General features: G+C 44.8%; 1 protein-coding gene across 8 annotated transcripts in view; it reads right to left on the minus strand.

The window, feature by feature from the left end:
* The window catches only part of MMP16 (matrix metallopeptidase 16), a 451,752-nt gene that overhangs the window by 161,710 nt on the left and 266,375 nt on the right, over nucleotides 1-23,667 (minus strand). For 2 of the 8 annotated variants that reach the window (XM_019651641.1, XM_019651635.1), the window contains exon 1: nucleotides 9,059-9,235. The exons of 3 other annotated variants lie outside the window; for them this stretch is intronic. In XM_019651641.1, the coding sequence (XP_019507186.1) occupies nucleotides 9,059-9,190 (132 nt within the window). In that variant the 5' untranslated portion in view covers nucleotides 9,191-9,235. Of the gene's footprint in view, nucleotides 1-5,470; nucleotides 5,526-9,058; nucleotides 9,236-23,667 lie in introns of those variants that run through there. 3 more of the 8 variants (XM_019651637.1, XM_019651636.1, XM_019651639.1) reach the window with 3 other exon arrangements.

Below are 23,667 nucleotides of genomic sequence, written 5' to 3' on the forward strand. Positions count from 1 at the left end.
GGGGCCTGCCTTGGCTCTGGGCAGCTCTGTCCTCGGCCATGCTGACCTGTGAATTCTCACCGCCATGGTCCCCCATACTCCCAGCTCCGTCTCCTTAACTCAGGGAATCAGCCTGCTCACCCTGGGTCCTGTTGTCCTGGACCTATTGCCTGAAAAGTCCCTCGGGTAAACTGAGTCAACCACAGGGCTCATCACTCTTCATTACCAGATGTCCAGTAACTTGAAAACCATGTTCGTACATTTTGTGCATATCATGGTTATTTCAGGGAGGAAGATACAACCAGAGTCTGTTACTTATCTCGGGCCATCATCCTTTACCTCTTTGATGTTACAACAAGCCTTGAGTTGAGTATTATCATCCCTACCATACACCTGAGGACGTTGGGGTGCCTGCTCTGTAGCTTGGCTGGCTCGCGTTCAGTGGTCCGCGGGCACAGCGCTCCATCCCAGGCATTTCCACTGAACCGGGGTTTGGAGCCTGTCTCATTGGCACAGAATGCCGGCACACACAGTCATCAGCAGGGATAGGGGACTGGCGCCCCCTCGTCTGACTTAAGTGGGGACTGCTCTGCATGGCCTTCATGCTGCCATTGTGGCCCTGGGCCACAGACAAGCCATAAAGATCACTAACCCACTTATCAGTGGTCGAAACCAGGCAAAGGCTGCATGTGCAATGTGCATGAACCACCCGCGGAGCCAGCTCCACCACATGTGGGAGCAAATGGGTAGGTTATATGCATCGAGCTGCTGCAGTATTCAAACACCCAGACCTCCAGAGGAGCAGCTCCTATAATTGGGAGTGGGCTTTTGTAGGTTTGTTCTCATTTCACACAAATCACTGACTGCACAGTGGATTCTGGAAGTTACTGGCATCTATTCTACTTTATTCACAATAAAAGAGGGTGAGTGGAAATGTGGCTTCTTACAAAATGCCCCCCTTTCCAAGCCTGGGGTCCTGCAATGTGACTGAGATGCAGATTCGCCCCAATGGAAGAAATGGCTATGAAGTGCCCAGCAGCTGCGTAAAAAGGGGATAAGGCACACATCAGAACCTCGAACAACCCGAATTTCTCATCACCATGAACAAGGGGCAAGGAACTTTACCACACGGTATGGGTGTAGCTATGCCCACTGACGTCACTCAGGGTCTGAGCACGTGCCAGCATGCTCCTGACATCACCTCAGTGCATGCGATTTGGGGACATGAAAGAAAGTCCCAAAAGGTATCCGGCTTCCCTAAAAAGGGGACACTGTGTGCCCTTACCTGACGCACAACTTAAACAAGCACCGTAAAATCCCACCCGGTGAGCAGGCTGTTGGGTTTGTTCGTCACTGAGGTGCAGCTCACTCCGGGCTGTCTCCCTTGAGAATACCCGTCAGGGAGGCCGTCTTACCTCATTCATCTCCACTTCACTTAGCTGACTAGATTCAAGCACGTGAGGAAACCCTGAAAGGTGCCTGGGAGTCGATCATCACACCCTGAGGGTGGCATGGCCCACGGGGCAGGACAGCCTTGTTTCTATTCTCCTCCCTCCCCCAGAGGTCATACGATAATCTGCTCAACTGAAAGCATATCTGGGGTTCCTCGGAAAGGAAAAGACACAGTTTCACACTTTTCTGACTCATTTCTTACATATTTTTCCCAAAGAGAAATGGGTAAAACCCATATGTTCAAATCTGCTTTCATTGAAAAATATTTATTCAATAAGGTCCTATGGTAAACCTAAAAAATAAAGTAATTTCAGTGTCATGAGCTTTGAAAACTGGATTTCTGCTACACAGTCTAAAAGGCATGATGGAAATAAAGTTGCCCAATTTGACTCTGCAAGCCTACAGTTATCCTAGCAGCCATTTCAGCTAAGATGAGAATACCAGACACTGTCGGTCCCTGGCTCATGGTCTCCGACCTATCCCACGCCTACAGGCGAAGGACACGCACAGCAGCCCTTGTCACACTGCCATCCCAGAGCCTCCATCCTCCCGGCAAAGGGCTCGTCTCCTCCCCCAGTTCGTCAAATACGTCGTCACTGGTACTAAGTGGCGCACGTCTTAAGTCACAAACCCTGCGCTCCCAGATTTCCTTACACTCCAATCTCTAGGATCCCCTGCAAGAGGACTAACTGCCCCCAACGTCCTTGATTGTCAGCCAAACCTTCCCCTCCCCAGGAGTCCCTAAGCAGCTCAACAGCTCCCCCTAGCCTCCTTTTATATGCTGCATGTCAGGTCACCGACTCAAAGGTCAGGACTCCAGGCCTTCCTCCACCCGACTCCCTCGTTTCCTTAGTGTGGCTGGGCAAGACAGTCCACGGATCCAAACCCAAGGGTGCTCATGCCAGACGGCCGTGGTGAAACATGGAGACAAAGAGCATCCATTCAGAGTGTAAACAACAGGAAGCGACAACCAAATATGGTTTCACGAATAACCTCAAAATCTATAAGTAACTTGCCCAAGAAAAAGGAAAGGAAGGCAAAAGAAAATTTAAGCATCACACATACTGTTACTTAGTATTTCATCCTTTTAGCATGGGGTATTTTTGCTGTTCACATCAGCTGCACATTTTATAAAACAAATGCAATCTGATTTTTCACATTTGAAATCAAATGTGTTGTGAAGAACAGAAATAGCCCTCAAAGAGCCACGTGCCAAAGTTATTTTTCACAAGGGGCAAAAGGGACATATAGTACAAGGACTTCATCTCACTACAGAATAGGTCTATATTTTTATAGTTAGATGGATTTGAATTGACACCTATCCCCACCAAAAAAAAAATCAGATTTTGATCTTATTCCAAATTGCCTTTTTATAATTGAAGTACCACTAGTAGATGATATATATTTTTCAAAATAACAGTAAGCCATGTTTTTAACATTAAATTTTTAAAGTTTGCTACCTTGGCCAAAAATTGATTTTAAAATCACATATAATTTGCTGTGAGTGCTTTTACTACTCAGCAGAAGACTAGGGTTATTCCCAAAATGGAATACCCCGTGTCATTACAGATGACAACAAATGTTAGCTGGAAGTTGTGCATTCTGTATTCCTTCATGATACGCACTTCAGGGAAAGAAATCTGAACACTCTACCTTTGTGATCTAGTTGCCCCCAAATGTGCAGGGTAAATAGCTACACCTCCTCCTTTGGCTATATAAAGCTTGGAGACTAAATAGAATAGAATTTCAAATTTGGAAAAGGCTATGGTGACAGTTTAGTTCAATTCTCATTTTTGCAGATGAAAGCAGTAAAGAAATGACTTGTCCAGGATCCAAGCTTATTAGTACAGGAATCAAAATTAAAGCCCACCCCCTGACCTAGTCCCGCATTCTATTACACTGTGCTACCAGCTACCTTCTCGTCCCAATGTTACATGGACAAGATTGTTTTAAAAAAAAACTGTTGTCATTGCAATGAACACTTTAGTATCCTTCTCTGCCCATCCTCCTCTTTCCTCTATCAATTAAAAGAGGGGGAAAAAAAAGACATGCTTTAACGGTCTAGATTTGGGGTACGCTACAGAGCTGGCCTGAGTTCCATATGGAACTGTGGATAGGAGGCACTTGGGCCTTGAGCCAATCACAATAAACAGGCCATGGACTCACAAAGGCCTACTTATCTTCCATGGTACTCGGAAAGATGAACAGATTTCAGCAAAGCCAGTCTTGCAAAAGAAGGTGTGAGCTGAACTTGACATTCTATGAGAGTAACAGATGACAAGACAAAATGTGAAAATCACATTGCTGAACTCAACTGTCTAAGAAAAACCCACAGGAAGAAAATGTACTCATGTTAGCTTGGTTGACTTTCAGTATGTTACACTTCTGAAAACTAAAAAAGGCATTAAAAACCAGTCTTCCTAGACCAGCTGGTATGTCCTAACCTGATAGACTTTATGTAATTAGATGCTATCCTGCCAGTTACCTTTGAATTAGCATTTATTTTTTTACTAATGATAATGACATCTAAAAAGCACTGAGTGTTTAACCATGTGAGGGCATGTTCCTACCTATGTATTTGTTTAATATGACATACATACATACACATATATACACACATATATATATATATATATATATATATATATATATATATATATATTTCATCAAAACAGCCCCACGAGGCAGGCACTGCTAGCGTCCCCGTTTTACAGATGTGCACACTGAAGCTCACAGAGATTAATTAGCTCGTCCGTTACTGACTTAACAATTCACTTGCAAGTAGAAGAACTGGGATTAGAATCCCGGCAATCTAATGCCAGAATATATGCTCTTAATCCCTGCACTGTTACACAATTTTTAAAAAAAATGATTTGATGGATAAAATTGCATTTACAGATATTTTAAATACATTGTCATGGAAAGTACCATGAAAAATGACTTCTCAATTTGAAATACACATGCTTAAGGGTCAGAAAGTCCCTGCAGCATAAAGAAATACATCTTCTCTCTGACATTGAATAAATTCAACTAATTGATTCAAATGTTCAGTGAATGGCTCTCTCGGTCCTGAAATAATTGCAACTGCTCATTTTCTAAATATTCTAAACAGGTACATTTTGAGTAGGCAGTGAAGTAAATTTACATAAAATGATTAACCCAACTTTAAAGAATTATACCAATGAAAAAGTACATTAAAATGTTCTTGTGTGAATAACCTAAAACAGCACGAAGTAGAAACTTTAGATCTGTTGCTTCCAACATGACTCCAGAGATTAAAAAACAAAAAAGTTGCTGAACCCAACTCCACCCTTACTTGACAAGGAAGAAGAGAGTGGGAGAGAGACCCCAGCTGTAAGGGCCGAGCTGGGCTGGGCCGGTGGCCCTCTGTGTTCTCTTGTGGGGGCAGTAAAACACCTACGCCCTGGCACGTGCTCACAGGCGAGCTCTCACAAATATCCCTGGCCGGGGCATCCTGGCCAGGCATCTCTGATCAGCTGCCCAGGTCAGCTGGGACACAGCAGAGGCAGGGAGCCTGGCACTACTGAGTGCCCTGGTCTCCTGGTCATCATCCTGGGCCCTCTTGAGCATGTGACCAGCACACCTGGGACATCCTGAAAAGCCAGGGGTCTGCCAGCAGACAGAAACCGTTCTGAATCAGGCACGCAGCCCATCGCTGACAGGTGAAAAACCGCTACCTGGAAAATGATGAGAGGTAGTCTGAAGAGTCCCTCACTCGAGGAGCCCAAGCATCCCTCCAGGAGCAAATGAAATAATGCTCATTGATACTGACGCGAGTAGAACACAAGAGATATGAAAAGAGTGGCTCCACCACATGACATTTTAAAATCTGTAAAATATAAATTGTTATCTCCGGAATGTCTCACCACCAATCACTGCCAAGTTTACACGCAGCACAGAGCTGCCCCAAGCAGACACTGACCTTTCCAGCAGATTGAGAGGAACTTGACAATAAATAAACACTAAATCAGCTAAAGAAACATGCTGCAAGAAAAGTGCAGGAAACGGTTACACTCACGAGTCACAGTATTTGTCATAAAACATCCTTTTGAAATCCAGAATCCCTCTTCTTCCTTTAATTAGAAACAACAAAATCAATTTTTCCTTATCAAGATTTTTGTCATCAAAAAAGCAATCATCTTATGCTCTGACATGTGCATCATTCAGAGAATTACCTGAATTTATTTTACCATTGCATTGGTTTTAAATAATTTTCCTCACTAGAAACATCTGCTGTTGTTCTGAACACAATAAAAAATGTTGTTCACAGGTTTAATACTTGACAAACTATCAACTTTCATGATGAAAGTTATTACTATCATGAACTACAGTCTATCTCAAATTTCAACACAAAAATGCTTGCAGTGTACTAAAAAAAAAAAAAAAAAGCCCCAGGATCATGAAATCCCCACTATGACAAGATGATTATCTTAGAAACAAAGTGATTTTAGAGCAGGGAGAGGATCCTGACTGTCTGCGACCCAGCTGACTCCCGGAGCCTTGGTCAGCTCCAGGGCAGGGCAGTTGGATGGCAGCAGCGGGACTCCAGCTCCTGCCAGCACGTGCCTCCTTTGCATCACATCACGCTAATGCTTACAGAGCAAGGCCCGCTCCCCAAAATGGATCCCACAACACACAAACGTCTTGAAGCCAAGGCCGACTGAAAATATGGCATTAAAAGGGGTTCTGCCTGAAACATCTGCGGACAGGAGCATGCTGCACCCACCCTCCCACCCCCCACAGCACCACCCAAGCACCACCAGCAGGGTCTGGCCCTTCCTTCGCTGTAGCACACGTTCCCTTAGGCTTCTTAAAAGCAAAAACAAACCAAATGCACTCTCTCTCCCTTTAACTCTCTGTAACAGGCTTTCTTCAGCATATTAAAAAATCTCTCCTGCTCTGATCACTAAAAACTCCCAACGTTTCTTCTACTCTTGACAATCAGGCAGGAAAGAGTTAACACACATACCTCCACCCAATCCCCCCCTCCAGGAGAAAAAAACCTTCAATTATAGGGATACAAATGACAGGGGTCCCACCAATTGTGAAGTTCCCCGAGGAATAAAGCATTGTGATCTCAGTTTGCAACATAAAAAGCACATCAGAGCTCCCTCCCAACTCTTGGTGTGCTTGCTGGATAAAAATGATGACCATATAAGCTTCATGCATGATTGATACCACTGCTGTTTATTTTAAGGCTGTCCTTGAGAATCAATCAAATGAAGCGTGCTGGGGTAGCTTCTGCAAGCAGGAATGAGAAACACAATGCAAGTGCCTTTTCTGAAGAAGTCGTGATGGCCTCTTCCCGTTACTGTTTCCAACCAAAATGAAGCATCTAGTACAAGTTAGCTGGGCAGAAATTCATGGGAGAGGGCAGCCTGGCATCCCATGTTCTTTACTACCGGTATGTTGCATTATCCAGCAGCTGCACTTATAACTAAAGAAGAGGTGGAGGTTATCATTACGTAAAAGAATATATATATATATATATATATATATATGTATGTATATAAAGCTTACCAAAGGTATGCTCAAGTGCTTTAAAGAAAACTACTTGGGAAAGATACAAAGTCTGAAACATAAAGTACTCCTGTGTAACAAATCAGCTTTTTAAGGTCTCAGATGTCACATGCCTCTTATCGTTCATAATCAAATCTTTGCATTGTATAATAAATATGCTCTGAAAATGGGAAAGTGGTTCTTTTTTTTCCCCCCATAAGCTCTTTTCTCACATAGATCTTTTAAACAAAGAGAAAATATAGTGGAAATTCAAAATGAAATCTTTTTTTTTTTTTTAGTAAAGTCATAACTTTTCTTGCATAATAATATCTGATTGAAGTGACTGAGGGAGTCAAACTATGAAGGACTACAATCAAATTTATGTTTAGCCTCAAAAAGAAAGCTAATATTCATCAAAACACTGACACTATTCTAATGATAGCTGAAAGCCAATCTAAGAATTTCCAAAGCAGGGGCCTGCCCTTTCTTGGTGAACAAGAGAAAGCCTGGCAGGTACTGTGACCACCTCCCAGGGCCCCACCTCACCACCATCACCAGCGAAGTGGAGGCCTTTTGTCTGTAACCTTATCAATAACAGCTGGCCACTCTCCTTCCTCCAGCCTAGAACTAAAATCCTCTGCATTCCAACATCACAGTATCTCTCGATTTCCATGGCGGATACACACAGCTTCCTGTGCCATGGAATCCAAAAAGTTCGAGCCTGCAATCAAGAGCAGTCTGGATTTTCAGCCCCTTCGCGTCTCTTTTTATCCAGAAAAGCAAAGCTGTATTTTCAAAGGGTGAAACAGTTTTGGGTTGCAAATTGGGGTTTTTGCATAATATCACCATGGGTTCACATCTGTGAACTCCTTTAACTCATCTGATGTTGGCTGTCACTTTTCCAAATCCTTCATTTCTCTACCAACCAGTGCTTATTACATGGGGTCTTAAGAATGGTTTCTATAAACAGAGTGACATCAGAATGTGCCTTCACGCATGGCACTTATACACACTGTACATAAATCTGTTATCGGTCCAAATACTGTGCAACAGGTCCTGCTATTGTGTAAACACACTCCCCCCAAAAATGACAGGAAGCTTTGAAGGATCACAACATCAGGGAAAATAAATCACACCATTCTTCAGAGACTAAATCCTAATTCTTCTGAGATGTCAGAAACAGAAAGCCAGTCCAAAGAAGTGCATTTTCCAAGCCCCTCTGGCTGTGTGGGGACTGCACTGTGGGAACTGCACCGTGTGCATGGCCCGCCGGTGTCACAGCCCAGGTGAACGTGGCCTCAGGGACTCACAGCAAGCACATCACTGGCTTCCTCGCCGAGGAGACAACAGGAGGAGCGCTTTGGCCGCGGTGTGACCAGTCCTTATCCCTAAGTTCCCTCTGGCTTTGTGCCTGAGCTATCAAAAAGTAAAGCCAACAGCAGTCTAAAACCTCTCCGTTTTGCCAGAGTGTGAAATCAAATTAAAAACACACCTAAGAACTATTCCACTGGGCCACGTTGAGGTTTCTAGGAGCGGGGGAGGGGAGAAGACGACACTTAGAAAGAGATGGTTTTCAAGCCCTCCGTGTACCAGCTCCAGTTACAGTGTATTAACTTAGAGCTAAATGAGAAAAAGATTCAGTCTAGTCAGGGGTTTTATCACAAAGTAACATCAATAACGCAGGAGTACCACACACATACACACACACACACACACACACACACACACGCCCTGATTCCGATTTTAACCTCCTTTGTCTGACACGGAGCACAAGGAGAAGGTCCCCGGAACAATGCCTGAGCGGCACCGATGCCAGGCACTGAGCCCTGTCCCCAAGCAGCCACCCGGAGCCACACGGCGGCCTCTCCCGCTGGCAGTGGGGACGGCGCCGCCGCGGCCGAGCGCGCAGCATCCTGCTTTGTGCCTCGGGGATAACGGACTCGGTCTGCGTGCATCCGTCACCGAGCCCGGGGAAGCTCAACTCGGGTCTGAGCTGCAGGGGACATCGTTCAGACCACACTCTGAGCGACCTGGACCCGGGGGGCGGCCGAGGCGCTTCAGGAGCAGCCCGGCGGGCGGGCGGAGGGAGAAAGCCTGGCGCTCTTACCTCCACATTGAAATACTGCTCCGTTCTGCAGACGGCAGCACATAAAATCCAAAGGAAGGCTTGCAAGAGAGCCGCCCCCGAGTGATGCACGAAAGCCACCGGTCTTCCAGAGCTGAGGGCGAGTAAGATCATAGTGGACTGGGCTCCAGCGCACACAGAGCTCCCGGCGCCTCCCTCTCCGCCGCCCGCCCGCCCTCCCCGCTTCCTTTCCAAAAACTCCTGGTGGGAAGGAGCCCGCAGGTTCACTGCTGGCTGGGCGCAGGCCTGCACTCGGCAGCCCGCGAGCAGCGCAGGCAGGTCAGCGGCCGCCCGTGGTCACCATCGTCTGCTGAGTCCCGGGCTCGGCCCCGCACAGCGTCCCGCCCGCGCGTCCTGCTCCGCGTGCGCCCTGCCGCTGCTGCCTCCCGCTCCAGCTCCTGCGGAAGGGCAGCTGCTCCCAGCTCCTGCCTCAGCCTCTGGGTCCCTCCTCTCCCGCTCCCTCCAGAACGTTCATCCGTAATCTACATAACCCCGCCTCCTGTCTTCCTCCGGGTCCGCTGGCTCCTGGTCTCGGTGCGCGCACGCGCGCGCACACAACCATACACACATCTGCACACGAGCACACACATCTGCACCCCAACACACACACACACACACACACACACACACACACACGCGCACGCGCGCGCGCGCAAACCATACACATCTGCCCAAGAGCACGCGCGCGCGCGCACATCTGCACCCCAACACACACACAGCCAGACGCGCGTGCTTCGTAGGAGATGGCTGCGAGCGGAGCCTCTAGCGCACCGCGCCCTGGAGGCAGCCAGCCGGCCACAAGGGCCACGGATGGGGACAGGCACCCACCCCCATCGCCAGGCAGGCAGGCCCTGTCACCTTGCCCACCCAGCCGAGCTCCTAGAAGCACAGGCGCCAGCCCTGCCGGGGACCCCGGGCGCGCTGGGGAGCGGCCCGCCTGGTCCTCAGGCGAGCACGTCCTCCATCCAGCTTGGGGGCGCTGAGCATTAGGGAAGCGCAGGATGGTTGCCGGGATGGCCAAGTTTGAGAAGCCGAAGGCAGAAGTCCGAGCATCCCAACTGCCGGGGTCCACCGACCCAGCCTATGGCCTGTTGTCTCCCCGAGTCCCCTCCACCATCACCACGCCCTCCAGGCTCCGGGAGTGGGCCCGGGGTTGGGGCGGGGTTCTAGGCAAACACAGAAGCAGGAAGAAAAGGCTCGCTTTCCAGAGGTGTCCTGCGGGGTGGACACACATGAACACTGGGACCCAGGAAGGGCGGTCCTAGGTGTCCACACACACCACGCCGGAATGAGTGCGCGGCGGGACGCTGAAGGGAGGAGGGAGCCTCCTGAGCAACGACAGCGCAGACAGCAGCGGGGGGGCCGGCAGGGAGAGGGGGCTGCCTCGGGGGCTTTGCCGGCGAGAAGCACAGGACGCTGCGGGCCGGAGACCTCAGGAGGCTGCCTATGGGACTGGGGACGCAGCAGTGTGAGGCCGCGGACTGGGGGCAGCAGCCGCGGGCAGGTGATGGTGGGCTGAAGGAGGCAGGGCAAAGCAGCCAGTCAGTGTGCTTCCCCCAGGCAGCCAGCAGAGGGGAAGAGGAGCCCACAGGAAAGAAGGGCGGGCACCGTCGGGAATAAAGGCGGCTCCAGGTAGGACAGCGACCTCAGCGAGGCCGAGAGAGGGCTGACCCGGCATACGTCACTGGAGAGTTGGTACAGCGACATTTAGGACGGCAAGAGCTCATGCTCGGCAAGCCCATGGAAAACGTTGGAAAATACTGTCAGAAACTGCATCGGACTGTGATCATTTGGATCCTAACGAGAACCACAAAACAGCTGAGGAATGGGACTTTGCAGCTAACGCTTTAAAAACTGTAGGAAACGTGACCCACCCAATTGGACCCGAGTCTCCCACAGGCCTTCCTGACGTTCTGCTCTGTGCACAGCATGTCCTACCACAAAAGAACTGGGAAAACACGAGAAATACTTTATATCATATAGTCTATTAAAATTCACAGAATGTTTCCACACGTAGTATCTCATTTAAGTCTCACAACATCCCTGTTTTGTTTTCATTTTACAGATGAAGAAAAATGGTCATAAAATAGAACTTTCCAGAAACCATTCGAGTGGCAGAATTCAAACCTGAGTTTTTTTACTCCCAATTCAGTACATTTCCCACTACAGTCCAGTGACTTTCCATATAGAAATTCATTTCTGTTTTTACCAGTTTTGTAACCCACAAGTTAAGGTAACTTACATAAAAGAAACAATGAGAAGACAATGCAAAAGCAAGGCGATTATAGAAGTTATATGGTATTTTGTGCCAATATAAAGTAATGGATGTGGCGGTGGGGGGAGGTGGAGTGGCATTCCTCCGTGATAAGAATCTAGCCAGGTGCAAAGTTAGAGAGGGAGGAGACACAGGAAAAAGTTTATACATTGTATCTAGCCAGGTGCAAAGTTAGAGAGAGAAGATACAGGGGAAAGTTTATACATTGTATCTAGCCAAGTGCAAAGTTAGAGAAGACAGGAAAAAGTTTATACATTGTATCTAGCCTAGTGCAAGGTGAGAGAGAAGAGGTACAGGAAAAAAGTTTGCACTCTTTTCCTAAACTCTTGAGATGGCACTGACAGGAGGGGAGGTAAAACAAATTCACCCAAGACATACATGAGGTAATCGTTCTAAATGCTGGAGGCCTTGTGACATGCGCCAGAGTATCCGAAGACTTTATCTGGAGTGGCATGCAATTTGAATGCTGCTGGGCTACCAGCAAGGAGGACTTTCCCAAAGAAAACACCTCAGACCTGAGCTCAGAATGGAGAGCTGTGCGCTGCGTTGTTTGTGGAGGACACGATATGGGAAGGGGCTCGCAATGAACACTGACGTAACATCCGATCAAACAGGCAAGCCAAGAGGCTAAACCATTTCCTGTGCGAGATTACCCTCAGTTATGCGTAGGTAGGATGGGCCATGGTGGGAGCTGGGTGCAGAGACAACACTTCAAACAAGGAGGGGCCTGCACTTGGAGACCTAGGCTAGTTAGGAGTCACCCCAAGGGAAATGAAAGGAAGGAATACTACATTCAGAAGATGCTCTCAAGTTAGTGATTAGTGATCACTTTTACAAACATTTATTAAATTCTTTAGCGGGCATTCAATGAGCAATGGATGAGTGAATGAGTGTTCAAGGTTCTAGAAACACTCACAGAAATAAAATACCAGGCAGACACCTAATAACCACAGCAATGTTGTAAGACTTGGGTAATTACATATGCAAATACTATGGAGGAGGTTGGAAGGAGTTGATTTTCCTGAGGTCCTTGGAGGAAGCATCACAAAGTAGTGGCTCTCAATGGGTATCTTGAAGGCAGAACAGAATCTACCAGGTGGCTCGCGAAAGGTGGGTATTCCAGGCCTGTGTGTGGCGAATCGTTCAGGAGGCATCTAGACGAGCACCCATGGTCGGCCAGGGCTGGAGGGCCAAGGTGTGTGTCAAGCCAGGTCAAGGTCAGAGACAGCAAGAGATTAGGACAGAGTGTCATGGGCCCCTGCAGGCTTCACACTTTACCCTACAGGAATTCTCAGGAGGCAGCCATTGAATCTTCACTGTTTGCTGTATGCTTGCAACTCTGGACAGTCACCTTCTAGAAGTTCTCGTGTTTTACTTCCTATGTCCCACCCAGCATTTACTATCTACTATCTTCGCAGACCTTACGTCTGTGCTAGTCCAATAAACCTAATGCAACTGCTCCCCTTGTGGACTTAGCTGGTACCTGCAGAAAGGTGATCACTTTCTTTGTCAGGTGACTTGTTATTCCGTCTCTCACTTGTTATACAGAATTATGAAGAAGTCCCTACCGTCCTATCTTAGTGATCGCTTGTGTGCTGTCAGGTACTTTCTTTCTTCTCACAATTTCACAAACCTAATGAACCATTTCAGAATTATGTGAATGCAGAACAGAGAATCAAAAGAGATGAGTGTAGAGCGAATGAGCAAGCCAAAGGGAAGGGGTCACTGTCGCTGGTGAAGGGTTAACAGCAAGCCAACAAAAGGTAACAAGGGAGAGAAGGGGTCTGAGGAGGTGAGCTGTGTGTGAGCTCTCAGGGGGCAGAAGGCAGCTATTAAAAGTGAGCAGGTGAGTGGCATGCTGGGAGTGGGGGTGATGACGCTACCTAAAATAACACGAGAGAGGTCAGTATATATTACAGACGTCGCTGAACCAGATTTCTTCATCAATGAGCCTTACAAATGAGCCCTAAAGCTCTGAACGCCCCGTGCACTGCTTGTGCCTCCGTCATATCAACCTGTGTGCTGTACTGCCTACTTGCATCAGTGGGACCTGCTGTGTTTTTCTGTTTTGTGTTTAAATTCAGAGAACACTGAATCAGCGCTCAGCTCCTGGCACCCCCTCCGGCCTGGGACGGGCATCTCGGGGCCTGTTATTTAAGGCGTGTTCCCTGGAGGAAGCTTCCGGTCCAGAGCTTCTCTGCAGTGCTGACTCTCTAGCCACACAGGTTCCCCTGGGATCCACACACAGGGCAGAACTGGAAGGTGCTCACTATCATCACTGCCAGTGAAGACACTGCGATTCCTGGTTCCTGCATTGACGTATGCTCTCTTCTCACCTCCGTAACTATGAATGTTTCTCAAATACCTGATTTTCTGCTCACTTATTTGTTCATGCATTCCTCCACTGAACATTCATTAATGGTTGGGAAACACACAGCAACTGAGGATACAAACAGGTCGATGTGGAGTGGAGACAGACCACGGCAGTTTGCTTAGGGTCTGAGGCACACGAGAACCAAGTCCTGGGCTTTACAGTTGTTTTCTCTTAGATTTACTATCTACAGAAACAGAGAGCTAGAGACAAGATTCTGGTACAAGCAGCGGACGTGGCCCGAGAGCCTCCTGGTTCTACATCGCGGAGTACTGCAGTTTGGAGGGCAAGGTGGCTGTGAAGTGCTGGAACCCTGGTGACAGCAGCAGCAGTGAGTGTGCAGCCCTTCGCCCCTTAGGCTGCGGAGCGAGACAGTGCCCACGGCTGTGTCCGCCACCTTAGAAAGGCATCCCTCCAGCACTACAGCCATCATCCCCCCAGGGACTCGAGTGTGCTAGAACACATGCTGGGAGTCACAGAATCTCAGAGTCCAGCTCTGCCCCTCTCTCGCGCTGTTGCCCTCAGAGAGATTCTTCTCGGCTAAGTTTTATCTGTTACTTCTACTCTGGTGGGTTTCAGACCTCCAGCCTTAAACTCAATCCCATGGGCTAGAATTCGTGTCATCACTGTCACCTAAAATGCAACATGTCCCTGAGTGTGTCCCTTCCCTTCAATGGTGTATCCCTCAGTCCCCCCATTTCTACCTGGACCCACTTTCCAGTCTGGGTCCACTTCCACTAAACTTTGATCACACCTGAGACTCCCACACGAACATGTGCTCCATGCTGAGTCGGTCACCTGGAACAGTCACACCCTCCTGCGCAAGTCCTTCCCCTGCATTTGAACTTAGGAAGTCACACCCTTGTCATTTTGTGATGGCCACACAGCAGCTCCAGCATGCTGCGCCCGCAGGCGTTCTTTCCTATCTCCACTTCTTCTTTACGCCACTCCATCCAGCCCCTACCCTTTCACATTCTTACATATCAGTTTCAACAAAAGACATGGCATTGATAAGCTGGAAGGAAATTTTTACAGTTCTATTCCTCAAACTCATTATTCAAAAGAGGACACTGAGGCTCAAGGAGGTTAAATAAGTCATGTATTTGGTAAAAAGAAAAAAAATATTCTGATTTACAGCTGATTGATTTTTTATAGGAAAGACGCATTATAAACTATTTTAGACATGCATGAAAACAGCATGAACAAATGACCCAGTTTAAGAAATAGTTCACTGCCGTCTTACCCATGCCATACAAATAACTACGGTAGAGTAAAACTGGGGACTCCTGCGTGGATTATCAGACTTGTCCTGGTGTCGCGTGTGGGGACAGATATGAAGAAAAAGGACATAGGTGGCTGAGAAAATGGAAAACAGGGATTCAGAGTTCCTTTAGACAGTGCATAGCTTTAGGAGAATCGCCTTATTTCTACCTTTCATTTTCTTCATCTGTAAAATGGCATTGCCACTCTCCGGGTAGTTGTGAAGATTAAATGGGACATCATGTTGGAAGTGTTCTGTGCATTTTAAATACTAAAGAACATAAGGGATTGTACAGTTTGTGATTACTGCACACTGTCCACACAGCAAGCAGGCTGCAAAGACTCACCAGGACTCTGGTTAACAAAGGAAGTTACAAAAGGAGAAGACGCCAGAGTTAAAAATGTTCTGAGTGAAGACACGATAAGAACATTGCTAATAGGTTATGTTGAAGAGTAACAAGTGAGCTGTGTTTAACTGGTATCACTAGAAATGATAAAGGTTTTCATTTCTTAGAAAAGAAAAGGGGCTGCAGAATGGCAGTCTCTAACATTGTTATCAAAATATAATTAGTCCCTTTTCAACTGTTACATAGTATATTAAATGTGCTTTTCATTAGCTCACCGGCAAAAAAAAAGGAAATGGAAAACAGAATGGAAATTAGACTGGCATCCATAAAAGCCATAAGATCACAAGAAAAATGTATGATATAGAAGCGAATATTTTATATTAAATTAGAGGCAATGAATTGGAATCTAAACTTGCGGAGAAACTTTCAAAAGCTAATTTCCAACAATAATGAGAAACTAAACATTTAAGTTGAAAATCCCTTTTCAACATATAAGAACAAAAATAAGGATGAATTAACCCGCATCAGTGTGGTTATAATTAGAGGAAAGACAGTAATAAGAAGGTGAGAAAAGATGCTGGATAATCTCCGTTCCAGGGTGTTTAGTGCTTGCCTTGTGCGTTTCCTCATTTTGAAATGATTTAACCTCACTTAGCTTTAATTTCCTTAATGCTGGAAAAGCTGAATCATTCACATGTTGCTTCTTCTTATTAAGAAATGTAATATTATCATGAGTTTCTGCTGCATCTTTCATGGTCTGACTTGCTGTTGAACAGCAGGACATTCTAACAGTCTAACTGTGACAGGGAGTTACTCTTCATGCACATGTATAGATAGACCCCTGAGAAGTTCATGTATGTTCGATGTTGTCATTGTTTTACTAATACCATTATGATATTCGATTCTGTTTGCATTGGAATAGTTTTGTTTTTATGTCATTCACAAGGTCAAAAGCAAGTGACTCGTTCATTGAAGCAATCAATGTCTGAAATCTGCAGACTTTTAAGGATTTATTTCTTTGAAAAGTAGCTATGGTCATTTCAAAATAGCTAAGATTTACAGAATTTTTGTTTATATAATCAAAATGGCAGCAGTCTGATTTTAATGTAAGAGCATAAATCAGTGTCAGTAAATCATAATTTGACAATACAGGTAGTGGTTATTTAATTTTTTGGTAAAATACATGACTATTCTCTATCAGATTAAAACTTACTCATCCAAATAAAAGTCTTATAAATGAATTTTAAAAAACCCTAAATTATTTGCACCCAAGATTTTCTTCAATATCAGGGTATCAGCAGATGTTTCTAAGTAAAATCACCATCATGCTAACCCTAGGAGGCAGAAAAATGCGCTGTGCCTTCAACTAGACACTTGCAGTTCCCATGGGACGAGCAAATGTGCGACCCAGAGATGCAGTTTCAGCGTCACCATAGAAGGACCTGGAATAGGACATACGCACAGGACAGTGCCTCTAGAACTTTACTTCATCCACACCAAAGGTACATCTGCATTTACTTTTTAATTACTTGTACTTTTAAGAAATTCTCACTTTAAAGAGTAACTGTTATTTTAAGGATAGTTTTTACTTTCTACCTTTAAAGAGTCTTTACTCACATGCTTGTTTCACCTTGGAAAGTAAGATAATGGAGTTACATGACATTACACTTAATTTTTAATCTTCATTTAAACTAGATTGAGACCAAACTTCATGAAACTGTGAGGACTCAACTGTTAATCCAAAACTTACAGAAACATGTTGCGGAGTGGGAAGGGAGTGGTTGCTTCACCCGGCGCTCTCCCCACTGGGAAGTCCATTCTAAACACTCCCAATAAGCAGATGTGTGGCAATGGGCGTGACTACTTTACCAAGAAAATACTCAGCTTCAAGGACACACGGCCTTTGGGACTTTGAGCAATTTGTCCATAACATGCCCATACTGCAATTGCACAGTTTTTCATGTCTAAAATAATTTTAAAATTATTTTTAAAAACATGTATTACTCTATGAGCAGAGTCATTCAAGCATTTCCATTTAGAAATGAAATAAAAAACATGAAAATTCATGAATTGGGATACTGACCAGGAGCAGAAAAATATATTTGAAATCTGCTTATGAACCCACACAGTCAGTTTAAACAAAATAATACATAAATTATTGTAAACCCCATGAAATGTTAAATCTCAAAGTTTCTGGGGAGTTGGTAGATATTAGCAAGTTCAGTTTCCTATCCAGGATTTGAATTCTCTCTACAACATGAAGTTTTTTTTAATGTAAAAAATTCTACTATTATATCATAATTATTTAAATATTTATAAGCTCTTACTAAAATTGAATGTAAAATGTGTCTATGCAAATGAAATCTATATTTTCAGAGTATTGTACAGTTATATTTCTTGATCCTCTATTATTATAAGATAATGGCTTAGGGTTATTAAGTTCAATTTTTAAAAAATTATCCAAGTTTCATTTGGCATTGATATATGTACTTAGCCGTACCTTAATATTAATAAGAATGTAAGACCTCATTTCTTGCTTGTTAGGCTATGAATATAGTCTGCAGACAATAAGATTAGTACCTCCCTCCAAAAGACAGATTTCCTTACTGAGAAGCAAGTCCCTGTGCAGCGCCGCCCGTTTCCGCGTTTTTCCTCTTCTCCTGAACACTGTGACCTTTGGCAGAGACACCCAGTGCATACTGGAAACTGCACCGAGATGGTGTCTGGAGACACTTCCTAGCTCTGCCTCTGCCAGTTCATCACTGGCTGAATGTATGCAAGCCTGTCAGCCATTCTTTGCTCTATACGTTCTGTTGTGAAATGAAGAATTTGAATCAGAAAATTTCTGAAGCACCCTGAATGTCTCAAACTCTGTGAGTGTGTAAATTGATGTTAACTCAAAAGTCATCAGTACCTGAGAAGTCAGAACATTGGACCAGGTGTACATATAATCCAACCTACATTTTTTTGTGAGTTCAGATTCATAGCCTGACTGTACCAAGTAAATGAAAGCATTTTTAGATCGCCCTCAATTAAACTCGCAGGAGCACGTGGCTTCACGGCACAGTGAACTGAGTTCTTACACCCACTCGAGGCTTCTGGGTGCAAAGCTGCTCTGCATTTGGGTGTGCCTATGCACGCGTGGCACACTGCTGGGCTCGGCCACTAGGGGTCGCCACACCGCGGCGTGTGACGGGAGGGAGCCTTCAGCCGGGGCTTTTGGGTTTCCTTCTAGTTTTCTGAGTAGGCACAGCAACACGTGACACCCGCTTTGTGAATGAATTATATAACTTAAAGGAGCACTTCGACGTACAAATAGCTCTCCTGTTGACATACATGTGACACTGCTCCACCTTAAGAGCTGCTTTTGTGGAAAGGGAAAAGGCGTGTTTTCTTTCCCAGCCCCCATTCAATTGCTCCGGATCCCCCATCTGCTTCTCATTGCAAACTTCTGGTATTTGGTTTTTATTCTGTTTTATCATTTTTTTCAAAGACATCAATAAAATTTCCAAGCATTTTACATTAATTCAGTATATTGATTTAATAAGGTGGCTACTTGCTTATTTGTAAACAAATATCTGTGTTTGTAATTCCCATAAAATGAATTAGAAATCAGTTATAGTAAGTAATACTTATAACACTCAATTATCATAAAAGTGAAAATAGGTAGTTCTATGGTGACAAGTATAATATACGTTAGTTTTTATCACAATAAGAATTTTGTCAAGTTAAATTTGGCCATTTTTCATTTTCTTGATGTAAATGCTGTTCACATCTCCTGGTGAACAAATGAAAGTTTTAACTTTCAAAATTACAAATGATTTGTAACATTGCTTGACTGAAAAACCATTTATCAGGCCTGTAAAAAAAAATACATAGGTTTAAGATTGCCAAATGCAGCAAATAAAAATACAGGACTCACCGTCCAATTTGAATTACAGATCAACAAGTAATTTTTAGTGTAAATATATCCGATGCAATATTTGGGATATACACTGAAGAATTATCTGTTGTTTATCTGGAATTCCCATTTGCCTGGGTATCCTGTATTTTATATGGCAGTGATTCTTACGGTATAAATATATACAATCAGTTAACGCTCTCTCTGAACTATACAGACATGCAAATTCTATGTGTGTATATATGACATGTGTGAGACAGAGTTCCCTCTCAGCTTCAGAAAGTCAAACTTTAGACTTCCTTACGGCTATACAAAGAAGAACAACCGGAACTACAGGGGAACAGACAGGAGAGGGAGGGAGGAAGGGAAGGAAGAGGAAACGAGCAGATATCTCTGGCTGCAGACCGGCCTGTGAGCACCTAGTAACTGAGAGCAACCAAGCACAAGGTGAGGAAAAGTACTATGCTCACAGGTGGATGAAAGCAATACTCTCACTGGCAAGTAACTGCACACAACTGAGAATGACATGAGAGAGCGGCTGGCCAAGCAAAAAGGACAAGAGAGAAAAGATAGAAAAAGACAAAGGGAGTCGCAAAGAGCCTCGGCAAGGACAATGGGAGTGGAGATCTTAACAGGAGATCCGGCGACCTGAAGGTCTCTCCTTCCCAGAAAGCACCCTGAGTGAGCATCAGTGCGCCACGCCAAAGCCCTAGCATCACCGACCATTGCTTCGCCATGGTAAGAGAAGTTAGGCATGATGGCAAAGCCATTTTTAGTTAAAGTAACACCAAAAATACAAATCTGTCTTGCCACAAATCTACAAATTTCAATGGTCTAAGAGAGGCTGAGTCATTTGCCTAAAGTCACACAGCAAGAGCAGAGTCAGGATTCAACTCCATGTTTTACAACAAAAGGCCCACATTCATTCCACTTAGCACAACTGCTGTATCAAACAGCAGATTTAACTGTTCAGGAGGGAGAAGCACTATGCTTGAGATGAGTTAAAACAATGCAGTGAAGGTGTGTGACCTGCGTGGTGGTTTAGAATTAACTAGTGGGAAGATTGGAGACTGTCGCTATGATGATCTCATTCTAATGGAAAAGACAAAACTCTTGTATGGAAACACTTAGGATTGAATCAGGTACCAAGAGATTCAGGAAATGCTGGGAAGTGTCAGGTAGGACTACCTTGATCGTGGTGATGGTTTCATGGTGCATGTGTATGTCCAAACTCATCAACTTGTACAAGTTAATATGTGCAGTTCTTTGTAATCAATTACACATCATAAAGCTGGTAAATAAATGCACAACTGAAATATTTTCATTTAAAAAATGCAACAAAATCAGTTATTAGTTTATAAGAAGAAAAGGAAAGCTAGTTTGAAGTGGTGAGAAGCAGCTATCAGCCCAGGGCACTGCACAGAATTGCAGGCGGTTTGGGAGGGTGTGCCTGTGGAATGCACAAAATGGTGATGGGTATGGGCCATGTGCTCATGAGCAAGAATCCTCAGCGTATTTCCACCAAGGCCACACAGCCACTATCTGCATGTCACACATTTTTTAGTTTGGGGTATTTTTATACCAGCACTCAACATTTAATAAAACATATATGGTTATCAAATAACATGGATACAAAAACTTTGCCAGATTTTCAAATATCCTGCTATGTTGAAAGACTACTTTAAACATTGGTTAAGAACATGACCTGAATTTGTTCAATTTAATGGAGGTTACTATTCATTATCCCAATTTCCACCCTGGGAAGAGAATATTTGCATATTTCATTGCAATTACTCAGCTTGGTATCCTTCTGTCTTTATGGCAATGACATAGTCCATTTGTTACCCATGGTGACTTCAATGCTTTCTTAGGTCTCGGCACAAAGCTAAGCATGGCTTACGTGTATTTATGCAAAATATTCTATCTTAACCTAATTACCTTCTCCTTTTCTTTATGGGATTTATCTTGATTTTATACACTTTATGGCAGTTTACTTCAGAAATCACATTTGACCTTCTATTGTTTGTATCTGCATCTTTAGTGAATGAAGTTAAAAAATAATAACCCTGGACTTTGATTTAAAAATCTAACCTTTAAAATTCCAATGCAGCCTCAAAATCTGTAAGTGAAAATGCCACCCACTTTCCAGTAGCCACACTATAAATCTACCCAATGAATGGCACTGTGTTATACTATGCAGGGCTCAGGAGTCTTGTAAGGAATCGGAAGCTAATATAAAACACACCAAGTGTAATTCCAAGAAATGCACAGAAGTTAAAGCAAAGGAGAACAGGAGGTATCACAAAAACAGTACAATAGACTCTGTGGATCTAAGTAAAGAACATAAAAGAATAACAGAGTTAGCCAGTTTCCCATGAAATACAGTAAAGACAGGTATAACCGAAGAAGAAAAAAATAAAGGGGAGACAGAGAAAAGCAGCAGAACTAATATTTACAGAACACACTATAAGTTGAGCAGTAAGGATGGAAGTGTCATCAATGCGTTCCTTACAAGATTCAATCCTTATAAGGTTCTATGAGACGAGTATTGCACTTTACCAATGAGGAAAATGAATCTTGTTATAGAGCAAACAGTGAAGGATGGCTTAGAAATTGTATGCTGGGATCCACGCACACGTGGGGCTTTGAAATGACAACAATCTGCATCTTCTTGAAAAGTGGATTTTCTGCTTCTAACTACTAACGAGGAGCTGCCTGACTTTTTGAGCGCCAGCGCCCTGTTTGCTGAGCCCTTGGTGTAGGTGCTCACTCTCTCAGTGCCTCTGCCTCCTGACCCACAAAGGGGACGGCACTGGGACCTGCCCCGTAATGCTGGCAGGTCCAGCTGCGAGGACTCAGCATGCTCAGAGCAAACACGTTTCCGGTGACACAGCTCCCAAAGCCAATGCCCTATAACTTGATTATTACATCATTTCTTATAACGACACTATTGTTGGTCAAGAGAACTGACACGGCAAGAACTGCCTTTTACAAAAGTCGACCTAACAATATGGAATCCAAATAAAAAGGGAGGAAACACTAAAAGTGTGGCTGTCAGTGGGAACGGAAAAAGAACTCAGGTGCTAGGCTGTCCAGCATCTGAAGGCCACTCTGTCACATGGTTTGCCCGGTGCACTGGTTCCACAGAGCACTTCTTGTCACAGGTCAGTTCACAGATGGTTGTGGAGGACCAATATACGGGCTCTGATCGATGGCAGGCTCCCGTGCCCACCACACACCTGTCACTGTCACTTTCCTAATCTAGTCTCCAGCACCAGCCACATAATCCCACGGGCACTGCTAGGGGGCTGTTCTGATGACACTTCCAACCTCATCCTTCTATCAGTCGCCCCCACACTGGCACCAGGTTATCTTTTCAGGATGGAAATACAAAGGGTTCCTTGTCTTTTCCAGCTACTTGTCCTAAGCTCCTTGAGGGCAAGAAGCAGATCTGGTCTTTACTGAGTTGTGTGTTGGTAAATGAGCTCTCCTGGAACAGTCCAGCTTCCTAACATCTGCACATTGCCACACTGTAAATACCTCACCATGGCCTCTTTCAGCCTGCCAATGAGAGAGTCACTGAATTAAGACACATGGAGGGGGGCACAGAGCAGCTTCCATGGGGCAAGCCAGCTGTGTGCCGCTTTCACATTTATTCTCATTTAATAAGCACATGCATACCCTCTATCCAACTCTCCTAGTCTCCCACAATTAACATTTTCACCTTTATAGCTCAGATTCAGACAGTTTACTCCATCTTGATGTTTCCCCAAATGCGGTCCTCCTACACAAATCAAATGCTCATCCAAAATGCAAGTTCTGAACCCCGCCAGAGGCAGCCGAATCTGAGGTGCAGGAAATGAGTTCAGGTATGGCAGGTCTACGCAGTCCCCACTGGGACCCACCCGTGTGTGGGAGTGAGCGTCACTACCATGGGTCTCAGGACGAGACAGCAAGGCCATCAGCAATGACAGCACCGCTGTCCACAGCACGGAGGGCGCTGACCCGGGCAAAACTGAATGACAACGAGGAGGAGGGCGGCTAAAGGAAAAGGGGGTGAATGGAATTAGCTCAAAATGAGTTACTGTGCAATCTGGGGGATGCCTGGGTTCCCGAATGTTAAAGATCACCCCCTTGTCTTCTTCGACTCTGAATAAAGAATGAAGAAAAACAGGTTAAGATGCACTTTTTTCTTAAATGTGATCAAGACATTCTAAATTTAACAGAACTTGTGTTTAGTATAACTGCTATGAATTGTGTGAAATTTTCCAAGGTTCACTGATTTTTTTTTTACTTTTATAAATGATAATTGAAACAGACTGGAAAGCAGATTGTGTCCTCTGAGCTACAGTAATTAATTACCTGAGAGGAGAAACCTACAAAAAGGGAGGGAGGGGGGCAAGGAGCAACCAAGCACAAGGTGAGGAAAAGTACTAT

Source organism: Hipposideros armiger, unplaced genomic scaffold (genome assembly GCF_001890085.2).
Source record: "Hipposideros armiger isolate ML-2016 unplaced genomic scaffold, ASM189008v1 scaffold_163, whole genome shotgun sequence".
NCBI classification, from domain to species: domain Eukaryota; kingdom Metazoa; phylum Chordata; class Mammalia; order Chiroptera; family Hipposideridae; genus Hipposideros; species Hipposideros armiger.